At 46.9% G+C, this 13,329-nt stretch overlaps 1 protein-coding gene across 1 annotated transcript in view; it reads left to right on the top strand.

Annotated features, from left to right (window-relative positions):
• The window catches only part of LOC311343350 (transmembrane protein 132C), a gene marked incomplete at both ends in the record, with an annotated part of 40,559 nt that overhangs the window by 14,343 nt on the left and 12,887 nt on the right, over positions 1 to 13,329 (top strand). Inside the window, 2 exons of the mRNA XM_084468214.1 lie at positions 3,260 to 4,187; positions 11,648 to 11,785. Coding sequence (XP_084324340.1) covers positions 3,260 to 4,187; positions 11,648 to 11,785 — 1,066 coding nt within the window. The remainder of the gene's footprint in view (positions 1 to 3,259; positions 4,188 to 11,647; positions 11,786 to 13,329) is intronic.

Genomic DNA, 13,329 nt, shown 5'->3' with positions numbered 1-13,329 from the left:
CACAACCAGACCAAGACCATGCGTTTGTGAGAAACAATTATTTTACACATACTACAAGATCAAAACCTTTAATAAGATATTTGTATGCAATGATTAAGATATCTCCAACCTCTAATAAAGTTTGATGTCATTGTCAGCGACTATACTCGGACTCTAGAGCCTATAGTCTATGGTTCCTAGAGCGAAGAAGATTTTGTTTATGTTTTTAATAACATTTGGGCCAGCTAATGGCTAATGGATGTTGTATAGATTTCTTACACCACATTTGAATATCCCATTTGTGAGATATCATCTTCAATCATAAGCCTTTTTGATTTGGAAACAGCAGGATAATGCTCATTTCAATCCACCTGGAAGCACATTTTGTTAATCCCATATCTTGTATTATATATATATTATATGTATATATATATATATATATATATATATATATATATATATATATATAACATGTGCCGTATACTTGTGTGGCACAGGGATTCTGTGTTGCCCTATGTGGCTGTTCTCCCCTTTTATTTAACCTTAAAGTATTTGTGCTAATTGATGTAGGCAGTGTTGGAGGTAATGCCAGTAAAATGATCACCTTAGAGTAAATAGATTACCTGTTAGTTTTGCTATTCAATTAATCAATTATTTAGTTTAGTTTGCAGATAAGCAATCAATTGAACCGTTGAAACAGCAGCACATTGGCACCGATTCTGTTTCTCTCCTACATCTGGGCGGCTAGTTGCATCTGTGTAGCTAAGCTAGCATGATGCTATTTACACCACAGGCCCAACATGTATACGCTTCACTACTATGATACCTATCTCATAACAATAGCAGCTCATCAATCCTACCAGCTGGCTAGCCAGCTGGTAGGATTGCTTATTCGCTGCTAACCTATCTTCTCTTGTACTTCTTGGAGAGACCTTGGTTTCTGTCGCAGTACACTTTGGCGGTCCGTTTTGTTAACCAGTACAGGGTGTGAAGGGCTCTGGACAATACAGCCAACATAAGCAAGGAATCGCAAAGGGGCTTTCATTTTTGGTATAGAGACAATAGTCTCTAAACGTGTTACTTACCTCAGTTGGCAACACTTAAGAACGGACTACTTACTAACGTAACAATTTTGTTACATTTAAAAGTAACTACCCAACGCTATGAAAACACAAAGCCCAATATGTATGTTAGTCTCTAGAATTAGATGCCAGCAGAAGGGACAGCAGAACCCAGAAGCTTTTGGCCACAGGCTGTTTGTTGGCCAGTCTGCATGGGAGTCCTTCTTTCTAAGCTAGGCCCTTCATAAAACAAGTTGACGCTGTCCTTTAAGTCTGGCACAGCTGGGGCTTGGCACAGCAGGGGCTGCTGAATTTGCTCTCTTTATTTGCCAGATGAGGTTCTGTTATCTCCTCACATTCAAAAGACAGTGGAAGCAATATGGGGCATGCCACACTATGGGGTTGGCTATACCAAAGCCACTGTCTACCGTTAGTGGCTGCCGGTGCAGCTCTGGGGCAGAGTAGTGGGGGGTTCTCCTCTCCTGGCCAGTGTTTATACTGTGCAGCTGCTGCCAGGCTCCTGGATTTAACCAGCGTCCCCATCTATCACCATGACCACTGGTGGGGCTAAGTGAGGACAACCATGTTCTCCCCGCTACCCCGGCCCTGTTGCCTTGAGACCCGATGGAAACCTGTGTGCAGACAGGATCGGCCATCGGGGGAAAACATGTTATCCTGGGGCCAGTGTGTTGACGAGGTCGACGGTGACACCGCACTGTACGCTGTGTCAGCCACCCAGGCTTCCAGCAATGCGCCCGCCTCCTGGAGGTGAAGGAACATGAAGGGAGACAGAAATGTACGTGGAACGCCGCCAGGCGTGACGGAACCTGAGGCTGAGGTTCCGTTTAAATTTGTGCGAAAACTCTCAAGATCTCTTGAAAGTCATTGCCAGGTTCACTCGTCGAGCTGCGTTTAGTGGGTGAAAAGTGTACGGTTGTGCGGCGCTGTCTCGAGGACCCTCACACATCGTATATAAATGCACATTGGCATTCTGATGCCGATCTCAAAGAACTCTGTTCATCTTCCGTCAGCCGTGTTGAAATCACAGTGAGGGGCTGATGCAACGGATCACTTGCTTGGATTCACATTGCAGCTAAAATTGCGGTCTTTCTTGGTTCAGCCCCCTTTCTCGCTCTTTGTCCGAGACCTGTGCGTGGCTCCGTCCGTTTCGATATAACCTTTCCAGTAAACACATCAGGGTTTTTTCATCCTCTCTAATTCACCCAGTAGGGTAATTACGTGATGTAGCTGGTCCCCAGCTCTAATAATAATAATATGTGTAATCTATCAAATGGATGCTTAATGAGGGCACACACAGCTCTGACCTAGGCCCCACTGGATCATATACAGCTGCAACCCCCACCCAACCCACTCCTCCACCTTTTCCCTCGACTGAACCCCATCCACTCCTCCCCCACCCCGCCCACTCCTCCACCTCCTCCTCAACCCCATCCACTCATCCACTCATCCACTCCTCCACCTCCTCCTCAACCCCATCCACTCATCCACTCATCCACTCCTCCACCTCCTTCTCGACCCCCACCCACCCCTCCAACTCCTCCCCAGCCCCACCCACTCCTCCACGCCTCCTCCACCCCAGAGCTTAGCAGATCAGACCACTGAGGATGTGTGGTGGCTGTTTTTGATCTCCTCCAGGGTTAGGGCTGGTCAGGACACATGATGCCTGCTTTCCTTTGCCCTTTTCAGTAACTATGACCTGGAGCTGCTCGGGTTTGCGAATTCCTTTGATTCATTTGAGTTGTGTATCGCTTATAAACAACGTACATTAAAAACAAGCACATAAATACAAAAGCAATCACTGTGACCCCCATATTGGGTTGCCTGCTTTAATATTGCTGCCATAATATCCCTCTGTATCCATTTGTTTTCCGCAGGTTTAGAGACTACAATGTCCCAAATCCTCTCAAATTGTAATTTATATGATTTCCCTCATGGACCAACTATGGGGATTTTTCTTAATAAATTGGAGGGTTAGATGATTTTTAGCGTGATATAACTTCAGCGCGATAGCTATTAGTTCCCTGGAATGAAACAACGCACGAGGCTCGTTCCCCAAAGGTCCATTTAACTTTCACCTTAATTTAGTTTGTTTAGATCTTCAGAAACAGTCCTTATTTCCTAACTCTTCCTTTAACCAACGTTAAAGGAAGACTTCCCTGGATCTCCCTAACTACACTTCTCTTGTCTCCCTCCTCCAGGCTGGGAGAGAGGAGACGTGATTGACAGCACCAAGAGCCCCGTGCCTCTCCCGGTCTACCTGCCAGTCAGCTACGAGCTGTGGGACGCAGAGTACTTCCTCCTCAAGGAGGCGGGCCAGGACTTCATGAGGAACTCCAGCATGGGCACTCACACGCAGCCCTTTGTGGTCCTGCGGGCCAGTGGCCAGCCCGTCGTCAACGCCAGCTACGGCCCGCTGTCCGCCCAGCAGCCCGTCCCCCGCGAACTCCTGCAGGGCGTTCCGCTCTTCAAGGCCCCGGGGGCCCTCATCTACAACTGGAAGATCCAGTCCTTCGTGCTGACCCCCAGGGTGTTCTCCTCCAAGCCAAAGGTGCGCGTGCTGTTCTACGTGGCGGGCCGCGAGTGGGGCGGCCGGCCGGCGGAGGCGCCGGAGGAGGAGGAGGAGCTGCCCTGCGTGACGGTGTACGCCTTCTGGCAGACCCAGGAGGTGAGGGGCTCCTGCACCCTGGGGGGAGACAAGGGGACCTGCATGGCCGAGCTGGTGCCTCTGCCCGGCTGGTTCGCCGCGGCGGGAGGGGACAGCGGTGGCAGCAGCAGCAGCAGCAGCAGCAGCAGCGAGAGGCAGGACCCGTCCTCGGGGAACCCCGTGGAGCTATACTACCAGGCCTGGCCCAGCGCCGGTGGGAGCTGCAGCTCCCCGGAGGTGGGGCGCCGGGGGGGCTCGGGGGGGCAGCAGCGGCAGGCCCGGGTGCTTCCGGTCACGCCCATGCAGAGGATCGGCAGCGTGAGGCTGCTGCAGGTGCCCAAGGGAATGGCCACGCTGTCGCGCCTCAAGCTGGGGAACGCCGTCGTCATACGCACCTCGTCCAAACCGCTGAAGATGACGGACATCGCCACCTTCTACGTCCTCATGGTCTCCTCGGCCCAGCTCCTCAACTTCACTCTCCGGTAAGACTGTTTTTTGATTTTTACGATTACGAGGTGAAGAAGGAATGGCTGTTCTGTAACCAAACCAATTGAATCGGTACGATTCAGGATTTAAATACATTTTAGTTTAAGAGATCACATAGAATCCCATAGAGGTTTTTTAATAATGGTGTGAGTATAAATATTCAGTGGAACAATTTGTTCCTACTTGACCAAACAGATGGAAATTTAAAATGTATTTCATGGAATATATAATAATATAATTATTATAATTATTACTTTGATTTTAGTACCCCAAGTTTCCAAATCGGGGATCGAGAGTAATATAAATTGTATACATTGAGCATGTTGTGTAGTGTGAATCATGAATGCTTCTGAAATATCATGTGTGGATTGGAATTTATTGATTTAGTTTTAATAGTATTATCAGTGCTGCTCTCCAACTGAATGGATGAATGTCGTTCACATCATGCTGAAGAGGAGAGATTACCACCTGAGCACTGTACTGACCTACATATCACGCCCACTTCATTGTATTACGGTTGGTTTTTATGGCCTCTCACTACATTAAACCTCATGTGATTATTATTAAGCAGGACTTAAAATAAAATCACATTTCAACAGATCACAGTCAAATCCAGCTGTCCACGTAGTCGCACTGAACGCTGTGAACGCTAGCTTGCTTCAGAGGCATAGATTTGTTTTATGGACTTCCTAGTTGACCATGAGAATGTCATTCAGCCGCTAGCATGGATTCATTACTGTGCTAAAGCGTTTTGGCATCCCATTACGATCTCCGGGATCTTTATGATCTCTTTTTACGAAGGCTTTGACTCAAAGGTTATCTAACCTTATTTGCTTTGCTTTTGCTGTCTTAGTCATCAGTGAGCATCGCAGGGTAGCTGCTCCGTAGTGGAGGCTTGTTTAATCAAAATGACAAGAGATGATACTGCTCTATTTCCCCTTATTCTTGTGTCCTGGTTTCTTCCCTGACTAAGCGCCGACGCAGAAAATGAACTCCTGCCATTCCCCTCTGTTTTTTTTTAAACACACTGATCTCTTAAACCCATACTGTCCTTTTAAACTCAGTTTACAGTTGTTTCCAAACAAACACACCACACCACTCCTTTCCTCTCATTTCCTCTCCCCTCCTCTCCTCTCCCTGCTCATCTCCTCCTCTATTCCCTGCTCCTCTCCTCTCCTATCCTATCCTCTTCTATCCTCTCCTCCCAGCTCCTCTCCTCTCCTCTCATCTCCTCTCATCTCTTCTCTTCTCTTCTCTTCCCCTCTTTTCTCCTCTCCTCTCCTTCCCACTCCTCTCCCCCCTGCCTTCTCCTCTCCTCTTCTCTCCACTCCTTCTGTTTTCCCCAATCAACAGTTAGTAAAGTCCATGCCACACAGCACCAGGCAGGCAGTGGTTGAGAGCTGTCCTTGTACAAAACACCAGCAATAGAACAGACTCAGTGGCCACCACCAGTACCTAGGAAATAATGAATTTACTGCTGTGCATTTGCCACCACCACTACCAACACCTTCACCACCACCACCCCCACCACCACCTCCACCCTCATTCCCTGTAAGGCCATTAGCACAGTCTCACCCCACCCCCCTGCAGCTTGTTAGGTCATTAGCAGCCCCCCGTGAGTGGTCTCCCTAACAGCTGTCTATGTGCTTCATCACTGTCTGAACAGCCCATTTAGTTACGCTTAAATACCCCCTCGTCAGCCGGGTAAACCCGCTACCGGCAGAGTGGGTGAGTCAGGGGCGGGGTCGTGTGTGTGTGTGTGTGTGTGTGTGTGTGTGTGTGTGTGTGTGTGAACGTGTGTGTTGAGGTTGTGTGTGTGTCTGTGTGTGTTGGGGTCTTGTGTTTGTGTACGTGTGTGTTGGGGTCCTTTGTGTGTCTGTGTGTGTCAGGGTTGTGTGTGTGTGTGTGTCTGTGTATGTTGGGGTTGTGTGTGTGTGTGTATGTCTGTGTGTGTTGGGGTCTTGTGTTTGTGTACATGTGTGTTGGGGTCCTTTGTGTGTCTGTGTGTGTCAGGGTTGTGTGTGTGTGTGTCTGTGTATGTTGGGGTCGTGTGTGTGTGTGTGTTGGGGTCATGTGTGTGTGTGTGTGTGTGTGTGTGTGTTGGGGTCGTGTGTGTGTGTGTGTGTGTGTGTGTGTGTTGGGGTCATGTGTGTGTGTGTGTTGGGGTCGTGTGTGTGTGTGTTGGGGTCGTGTGTGTGTGTGTGTGTGTGTGTGTGTTGGGGTCGTGGGGTGGGGAGGAGAGTGAGTCCACACCTGTCTGGTGCTGGAGGTAATCCCTCATCCTCTGTGACGTTTTGATAAAGGTCGCGGTGGAGTGCAGGCACCGTTAACGTGAAGGTCAATTAGTTCCGTCTCGTTCTGCCTGCACTCGTCTCTCCGGGGGGTGGGGGTGGGGGGGGGCACGGCGAGTGCCTCGTCAGCTCGGCTTTTTTATTGATTTATTCATTATGTTGTTAATACGTGAACCAGTTATGAACTCCAAAGAGCAGACGTGTTTCATGTTATCATCCCGTATCACCGCTTGCCCGCCAGCTATATCATTTTAAATGTATGCACTGCATAATTATGCACGCCTTATTATTCTTCATTGATTTGCGGGCTCTGACTCCTCCCACTTGGCAGCCCCATGCCTTCAAGGCCCCACTGGCTCCGCCGAACTTACCGATGACAAGCACGTAGCTGACGGCCAACAATCAGCTACGTGCTAAACGACGGACATTTGCTTGCATAATTAACCATTGCATCTGTTTCTGATTGCATCGGGGTGCACCAGGGGCCCAGCGGCCCAGAGGCGACGTGTGGGGGAAAAAAGAACGGAAAACAAATCCGCTAGGAGGCGTGATTAAAAACACCCTCCCTCCATCAAGCATCCATCCCTTCATCTGTAACTCAGCCAGCCATCATCCGTCTGTTTTCCCCCAGCAGCCCTTAATGAGGCGGAGAGTCTGGGTCGTAGTTCACAGGTCACCATTAGTGTTGCGGTCAGCTTGTTTGCTGGTTGACACCGGGGCACTCTGATGCTTCTACCTGGCTCCGCTGGCACAGGCCCGACACCGCCCAGTTTCTTCCTGTGTTTTTCTTTTGAGCCTGGAAGTTGAGCCTTTAGAGAAAAGTAACTGCACAACAAAACAAGAAAAAGAGAAGAGAAAGACTACAGAAGACACTCGGAGAGAGTGAAAACAGCACGACTTGCATGAGACATGGGCCAAAGGGCTGTGTTGATCGTATGTGACAGAGGTGGAGAGGCCATGTGTGGGCTCGTGTCCTAGTTTGCGACTGGAGTTTATGTCTGCATGGAAGGATGCCAGAGGTCAATGCGTTTGTGTGTGTGTCTTTACATAACACATGCACCTGCGTACTCGCGCCAGTGTTGGTGTGTGCGCACATGTGTGTGTGTGTGTGTGTGTGTTCATCTCTTGGCATGTCCCGCGAGCGTTCTCATGCTGAGTGTGTGTGTGCTCGCCAGGGACCGAGGGGAGTATGTTAAGGAGTATGTAAAATATGAAAAACCCTGCTGCCACTCATGCCTCACCTGCTCTGAGGTGAGATGGATGGCGCGCTCGGCAGCCAAGAGCTGGTTCTCTCACACTCTGTCAGCTTCAGTCTCCCTGGGCATCCGTCTTCCCTGGCCCGCTGGAGCTCAAATAGCAGGCTCCCTGGCCCAGCCTTCCCCCGTGCCTCCTAACCGCAGACATGGTCCCTGCTTCTCTCCATCCACAGTTTAGAAGCCAAACAGGGAAAGTAAATCCTGTGTTTCTTTCTCAAGTCAGGGCGGGCTTTCTTTCTTCTTCTTCTTCATTCCTCCTTCGGGGGGGAAAGGTGCTCGGAAACTTTGGGATTATCCGGGGCGTCTGAGCTACAGGCTGGCCGCGCTGATCTGTGTGTGCACTTTGTGGTGTTTTCTCCATGCAGGCCAAGTCGTTCTGCAGCCATTACTAGATTAGCGCCCGGGGGATTGGCCCGCAGTTCAAGATACATGACATGTCATCACACTAACATCCATGGCTGCACGGGATTAAAGTCCAATTTTCAGATAATTCCAATCCAGTGGTCCTTCTGTAATCTCTGCAGTTGGAGACACAGATGGAATGTAAAAATTAAAATGCATGAGAACCTGACATTTATTTGAAAATGAATAATCAATGGTTGAGTCCTTGAGCGGGCAAGAAGATCCACTTGAAACATCTGGGTGATAAATCAATGTGATATTGATCTTATGATGTTATACTAGATAATATCCGGGATTTTGGTCATTAAACATTTATTTATTTACATATGAAATATAGAAATAATTATTATTTTCACTTGTTGAAGGTTGAAAAAAAGAATACCCTATATTATGTTACAACATATATATATATATATCAACATAATATTTTATGTGTTTGGGCTAAACAATGAATTTAATGACGGGAGTAACTGAATTTGTGTAGCAGGTTATTACTGCCATATTTCGAGTGCTGACCTTGTCAGATGTTGCTACTGCGGCGTCTAAGTCGCCCATGGCTCCATCTTTTATCCCTCCTCACACAGCTCCATCCCTCAGATGAAAGATGCTGTCCCCACTGCACACGGCTCCTCTTCATGTATTCTGGCTCAGTGAGTGTGTGTGTGTGTGTGTGTGTGTGTGTGTGTCAGTGAGGGGGTCTGGGCATATGTGAGTTACTTTATTTGTGTGTGTGTGTGTGTGTGTGTGTGTGTGTGCGTGTGTGTGTGTGTGTGTGTGTGTGTGTGTGTGTGCGTACCCTGATGTTTGCTATAGCAACCCAAAAACACAGAGAAGATCAACATCGTTCACAGTGTTTAAAGCCCACAGAAACATGAAAACAAAAGCAGAAATGAAAACATGTATTCTACAAATTTGTTTTCAAAGGGACTTCATAAAGACACTGAACCCCACTGAAATGCCGCTCTCTCCCTTCCCCATGTAGTTGCCTCCTGCGAATGCACGCAGGCAGGGTTTATGCGTACCAACCCTACACCATAGGCAGTGGCGGCTGCTGGTCTTTCAAAGAGGGGAAGCTCATTTTCGGCTTACATCATATAAATTGTCAATTTATTGAATGTAAATTATCCTCTCTGTTCCTTTTCAAGGCAATGCTCTGTCATACCAACTAGCTGTCTTTTCCAGTGACTAGACCAGTGTCCTCTCAATGGCCAGCAGAGCTAGGCTGCTTAAACGGTCTTGGCCCATTGTGTTATGGGTGTAGGACTTGAGCCGCTTTAAACAGGAGAAGCTCCTTTATACACCTGCAGATATAGCTCCAATTATTGCCACTAATGAGAACAGTTTGTAAAGTTGAGGCATTGCACTGTCCAACTCCATGTCTTTAAGGAACACCAAGAAATCACACAGCTTTCCCCTGTCACCCTGCAAGTCCTGATCTGAATACAGGACTTGAAGTTCAGACCTCAGGCTCCCTGAATCAAAGTGATAGCCAACTACCAAAACAATATTATACTTGAACAAGGAAATGTGGGAACAATGTTAAACTGCAGCAAGGAATTGTGTATAAGTGTATGAAATGTACGATGAAAATTGTCTAGCAATTTTGCCAAGCAAATATCAAGAAATAGGTTGCAGTTCGTCTTTCGACTCCCTTGCAAAATCCACAATGGGACTGAGGACTGAAGAGAGCTCCGGCGATGTTTTATAGTTCAAAATCGCTGTCAATCAAACGGCAATCGCAGCCCTCCATTCACCCCCAGAGACGCTGAGCGTCCGTGGGAGGCAGCATTATCCAATGACTGTTGACTTTTGATGCACTAAAAAAGCTGTTCTATGCAGCCCCATTGAAGTGGATGGATGCTGAGCTTCAACAGGCAAATGCAATGTGACGCTATGGGAATGTATGAGAAGGAAATCGTCATAAATAGAAGACCTTTATAGGAGACACAAAAAGTAGACATGTCTCTCTCCTGTTGCACTTCAAGCCTACCCTGGATATCCAGAGTTCTTGTGAGAGCACAATTTGAATTTGCTCAGCGACATCGTTGTATCTGATATAGGTGGGCCAAAAGCTTTGCTTTTTTACCGACGGCAAGAGTCTAATCTATTGGTTAGCTCTGCTGGTATCATTCTTCTGATTGGTTGTAGTGTTATCCAATTGCGTCCAGTGATATTTTCAAATGTATGCTTGGTGCCGCCCTTCGAGTTGGCCCATTTTCGTTACTCGTTGCCAGACCCTACAGCTTTCTAGATGTGGGTGCACCAGCCATGGCAGACAGATTTGACCATGTGGCAGCTAAAAAAAACCAATTGCTTAGACTTTTCCAATCTGGCAGATAAAAAGACGGTGATAAATGCTGTGTTGATGAGCATGAGCAGCATAACCACTGGCATATTGAAGATGTGAACCGGTCACAATCAGGAAAGGAGATTTCAGTGGTCTGCTAAAAGGCTTAAATGGGTAATGGAATAAATAAACAAAGTGGGACTAAAGGGCTGAAAGAATGAAAGAAAGAAAGAAAGATGCCGGTTTGCTGAGCTTAATGCTGCTCTGAGTCCTCCTCTCTAGATTACATCTTGAAACGGCTGAATGTTCTTTCTCTATGCTCTATGTGTTGCTCTCCAATCAATGGTCCACAAACCGAGAATGCAGGAACACATACACACACACACACACACACACACACACACACACACACACGTACACACAAACCCACACTCACACACAGGGACACACCGATAGACAGACACGAGCACGTGATTATATTTCAATTAGATGTTAATGTGTTCCAACGCATCGTTCTTCTCTCTCTAATTGTTGCTCTTTAGTCTGACTGATGGCGCGCACAGGGATTCACGGCTGACTTTGAGAGTCCTGGCCAACCGCTACTCCTTGCCAAGCAGAAGATGCACTCAGAAGCAGATTGATGAGACGCCTCTGCGGTTGATTACTCTTCCCTGAGAGCATCGTAACGCGCTCTACGTGGTTTTACAGCCACAGTGTTTACGGGCGAGGTCTCAAAGTTACTCCCTGTCACTGTGTGTATAGCATGTCGAAGGGGCGACCGAGATCCAAGCAGACAACCTTCTGTTGTTATGGTTCAGTGGTGGAGTTCAGGTGAAAAGTGTTTGTGGGAAAAAGTAGTCTCGTTTCGAAAGGACCGGTCGAACTTATGTGTGACATGAGTGATGTGGCCCTGCTTGAACGTAAATCGGGGGTGTTTTTGGCAACACAAGCGACATCTTTAAGAATGAGAGAACACGAAAGTCTAAAGTATCTAGACGTGTAACGGATAAATAGACGGATTAATAAAGACCAATTCACTGGAATTCATATCAACCCCCGTTATATAACGCAACAGAATATCTCCGTTCTAATGAATAACTGAAATGTGCCAAACTAATAATTGTCGGTATGTTCTGAAGCTCTCTCTGGAGTTACAGTAGAACCACCCTCCAATACTTTGTCCTTGACCTTTCTCGCCCATCTTCTTTAACCTTTCCCAGAGCCACTGTAAAGAAAGGGGTGACCTTTCGCACGGCGACGCCCACCAACCCCCTGCTGTGGGACATGACCCCGGACACGGGGACGGACGGGACCATCACTGTGGTGTGTCAGAGGACGGCCCCCATACCCGGGAAAAGGTAATGCTCACACTCATGACGTCAACGTGACTTCTCTACCGTTGGTGTATATATATATTAAACTCGTTAGTATGGCTTGCATATTATAGCTTATTTTGTGAAATAGACCGGTTGAGATCGGTTGTTTTACATTAAGGTTTTTGTCAGATTTCAGATTCATTCAACATAAAAAGTAATTAAGGAACAAAGTAAGAACAAAATGAGGGATTTCTGATGGCAAATGAATGTCACTCAGTTATGTAACTATTACTCAGAGCACAAAACATTGAGATTCAGCCCTGAGAAAGGGCTTAATCAAAGTACAGCTAATGCTGGTTGTTGGTGAAGCACCACTCTCTACCTGAATAGACACAGGAAGTTGAAAAGGCTTTCAGGTTTTCTCTCATGTATTCTTTGTATCATATATATGTTAGGTGAAGTACCTTAAAAATAATAAATATTCATATAATTATTATAATTAAATTCAGACTCAGATAGCCTCTTTAGGGGTAACATAAATGTATTTTCCATGTTACTTGACTCAAATTGTGTCTAGATGATAATGGAGGAATTGGTTGAAGTCATTAATGGTGGAGTACAGTTTATTGCAGCATTGATGTGTGTATTGCAGCATTGATTCAAGGAAACACCCACATCGTCCTAAGGGATCGAAAACCATACGTTTTGACGCAGAATGCATTTCTGAAAATACGAGTTAACATTAGGCCCATTACCAGTGCAGAATGGATCTGAGTTAGATGGTGGATGTCTAATCACTCACAACGACACTCAACAACCAACTGAGTAGCAGTTGCTGTCCTGTGTTGACATTATTAACTTGTGCCCCCATTGAGTGGTTACACACCCCCCCCCCCCCCCCCCACCAGTGCCGTCGTAAAGGTTATGACAATTACAAGGGCCCACAGCCCGCTAGGGCCCACACACAGCCCCCAGTAGCCTCTATGCGCTATTGTTAACGGGGGTTGGATCGCGGACGAGCGCTATTGCGGGCGCAATTGTTGACGGGGAGGGGGGGGGGGGCGTTCGATCGCGAACGAGCACTTTTGCGGGCGCGATTGTTGAAGAACACTCAGGGGGCACTTTTTAATATGAGGCAAAAAGGGCAGGGGCTCAAGCACCCCTAGGGCCCTATGTGTGCACGTGCCTGGTTCTTCCCATGGTTCTTCCTCATCGGAAGTGAGTGAGCGATGAGACTTACAGTGAACAAACAAGTCAATTTAATTGAGATTAGATGAGGCTTGTTGTTGTTTTTGATATTTGTTTTACAACAACGTATTCCATGTGCTCTTTGTTTCACTTGCACATTTAAGTTAAATGCTACATATTTACCTGTGGACTATCTTGAGCCAGGACACTTTGTTTTTTGCATATCAGTGCTTGATTGTTAAATACAATAAAATACCCACACCTATTTGTTGAGTGGTTAATTGAAAATGTATTTGCAATCAGAGGTGTAATAACGTGTTGCAAATCAGGGAAATGAGAATAAGACAATTAATAATACATAATTTACATAATAATACTCTGACTTGTTAAGTCGTTAA

The sequence above is a fragment of the Micromesistius poutassou genome (genome assembly GCF_964030765.1).
Source record: "Micromesistius poutassou genome assembly, chromosome: 5".
Classification (NCBI taxonomy): Eukaryota; Metazoa; Chordata; class Actinopteri; order Gadiformes; family Gadidae; genus Micromesistius; species Micromesistius poutassou.
This window is presented reverse-complemented; position numbering and strand designations above follow the sequence as displayed.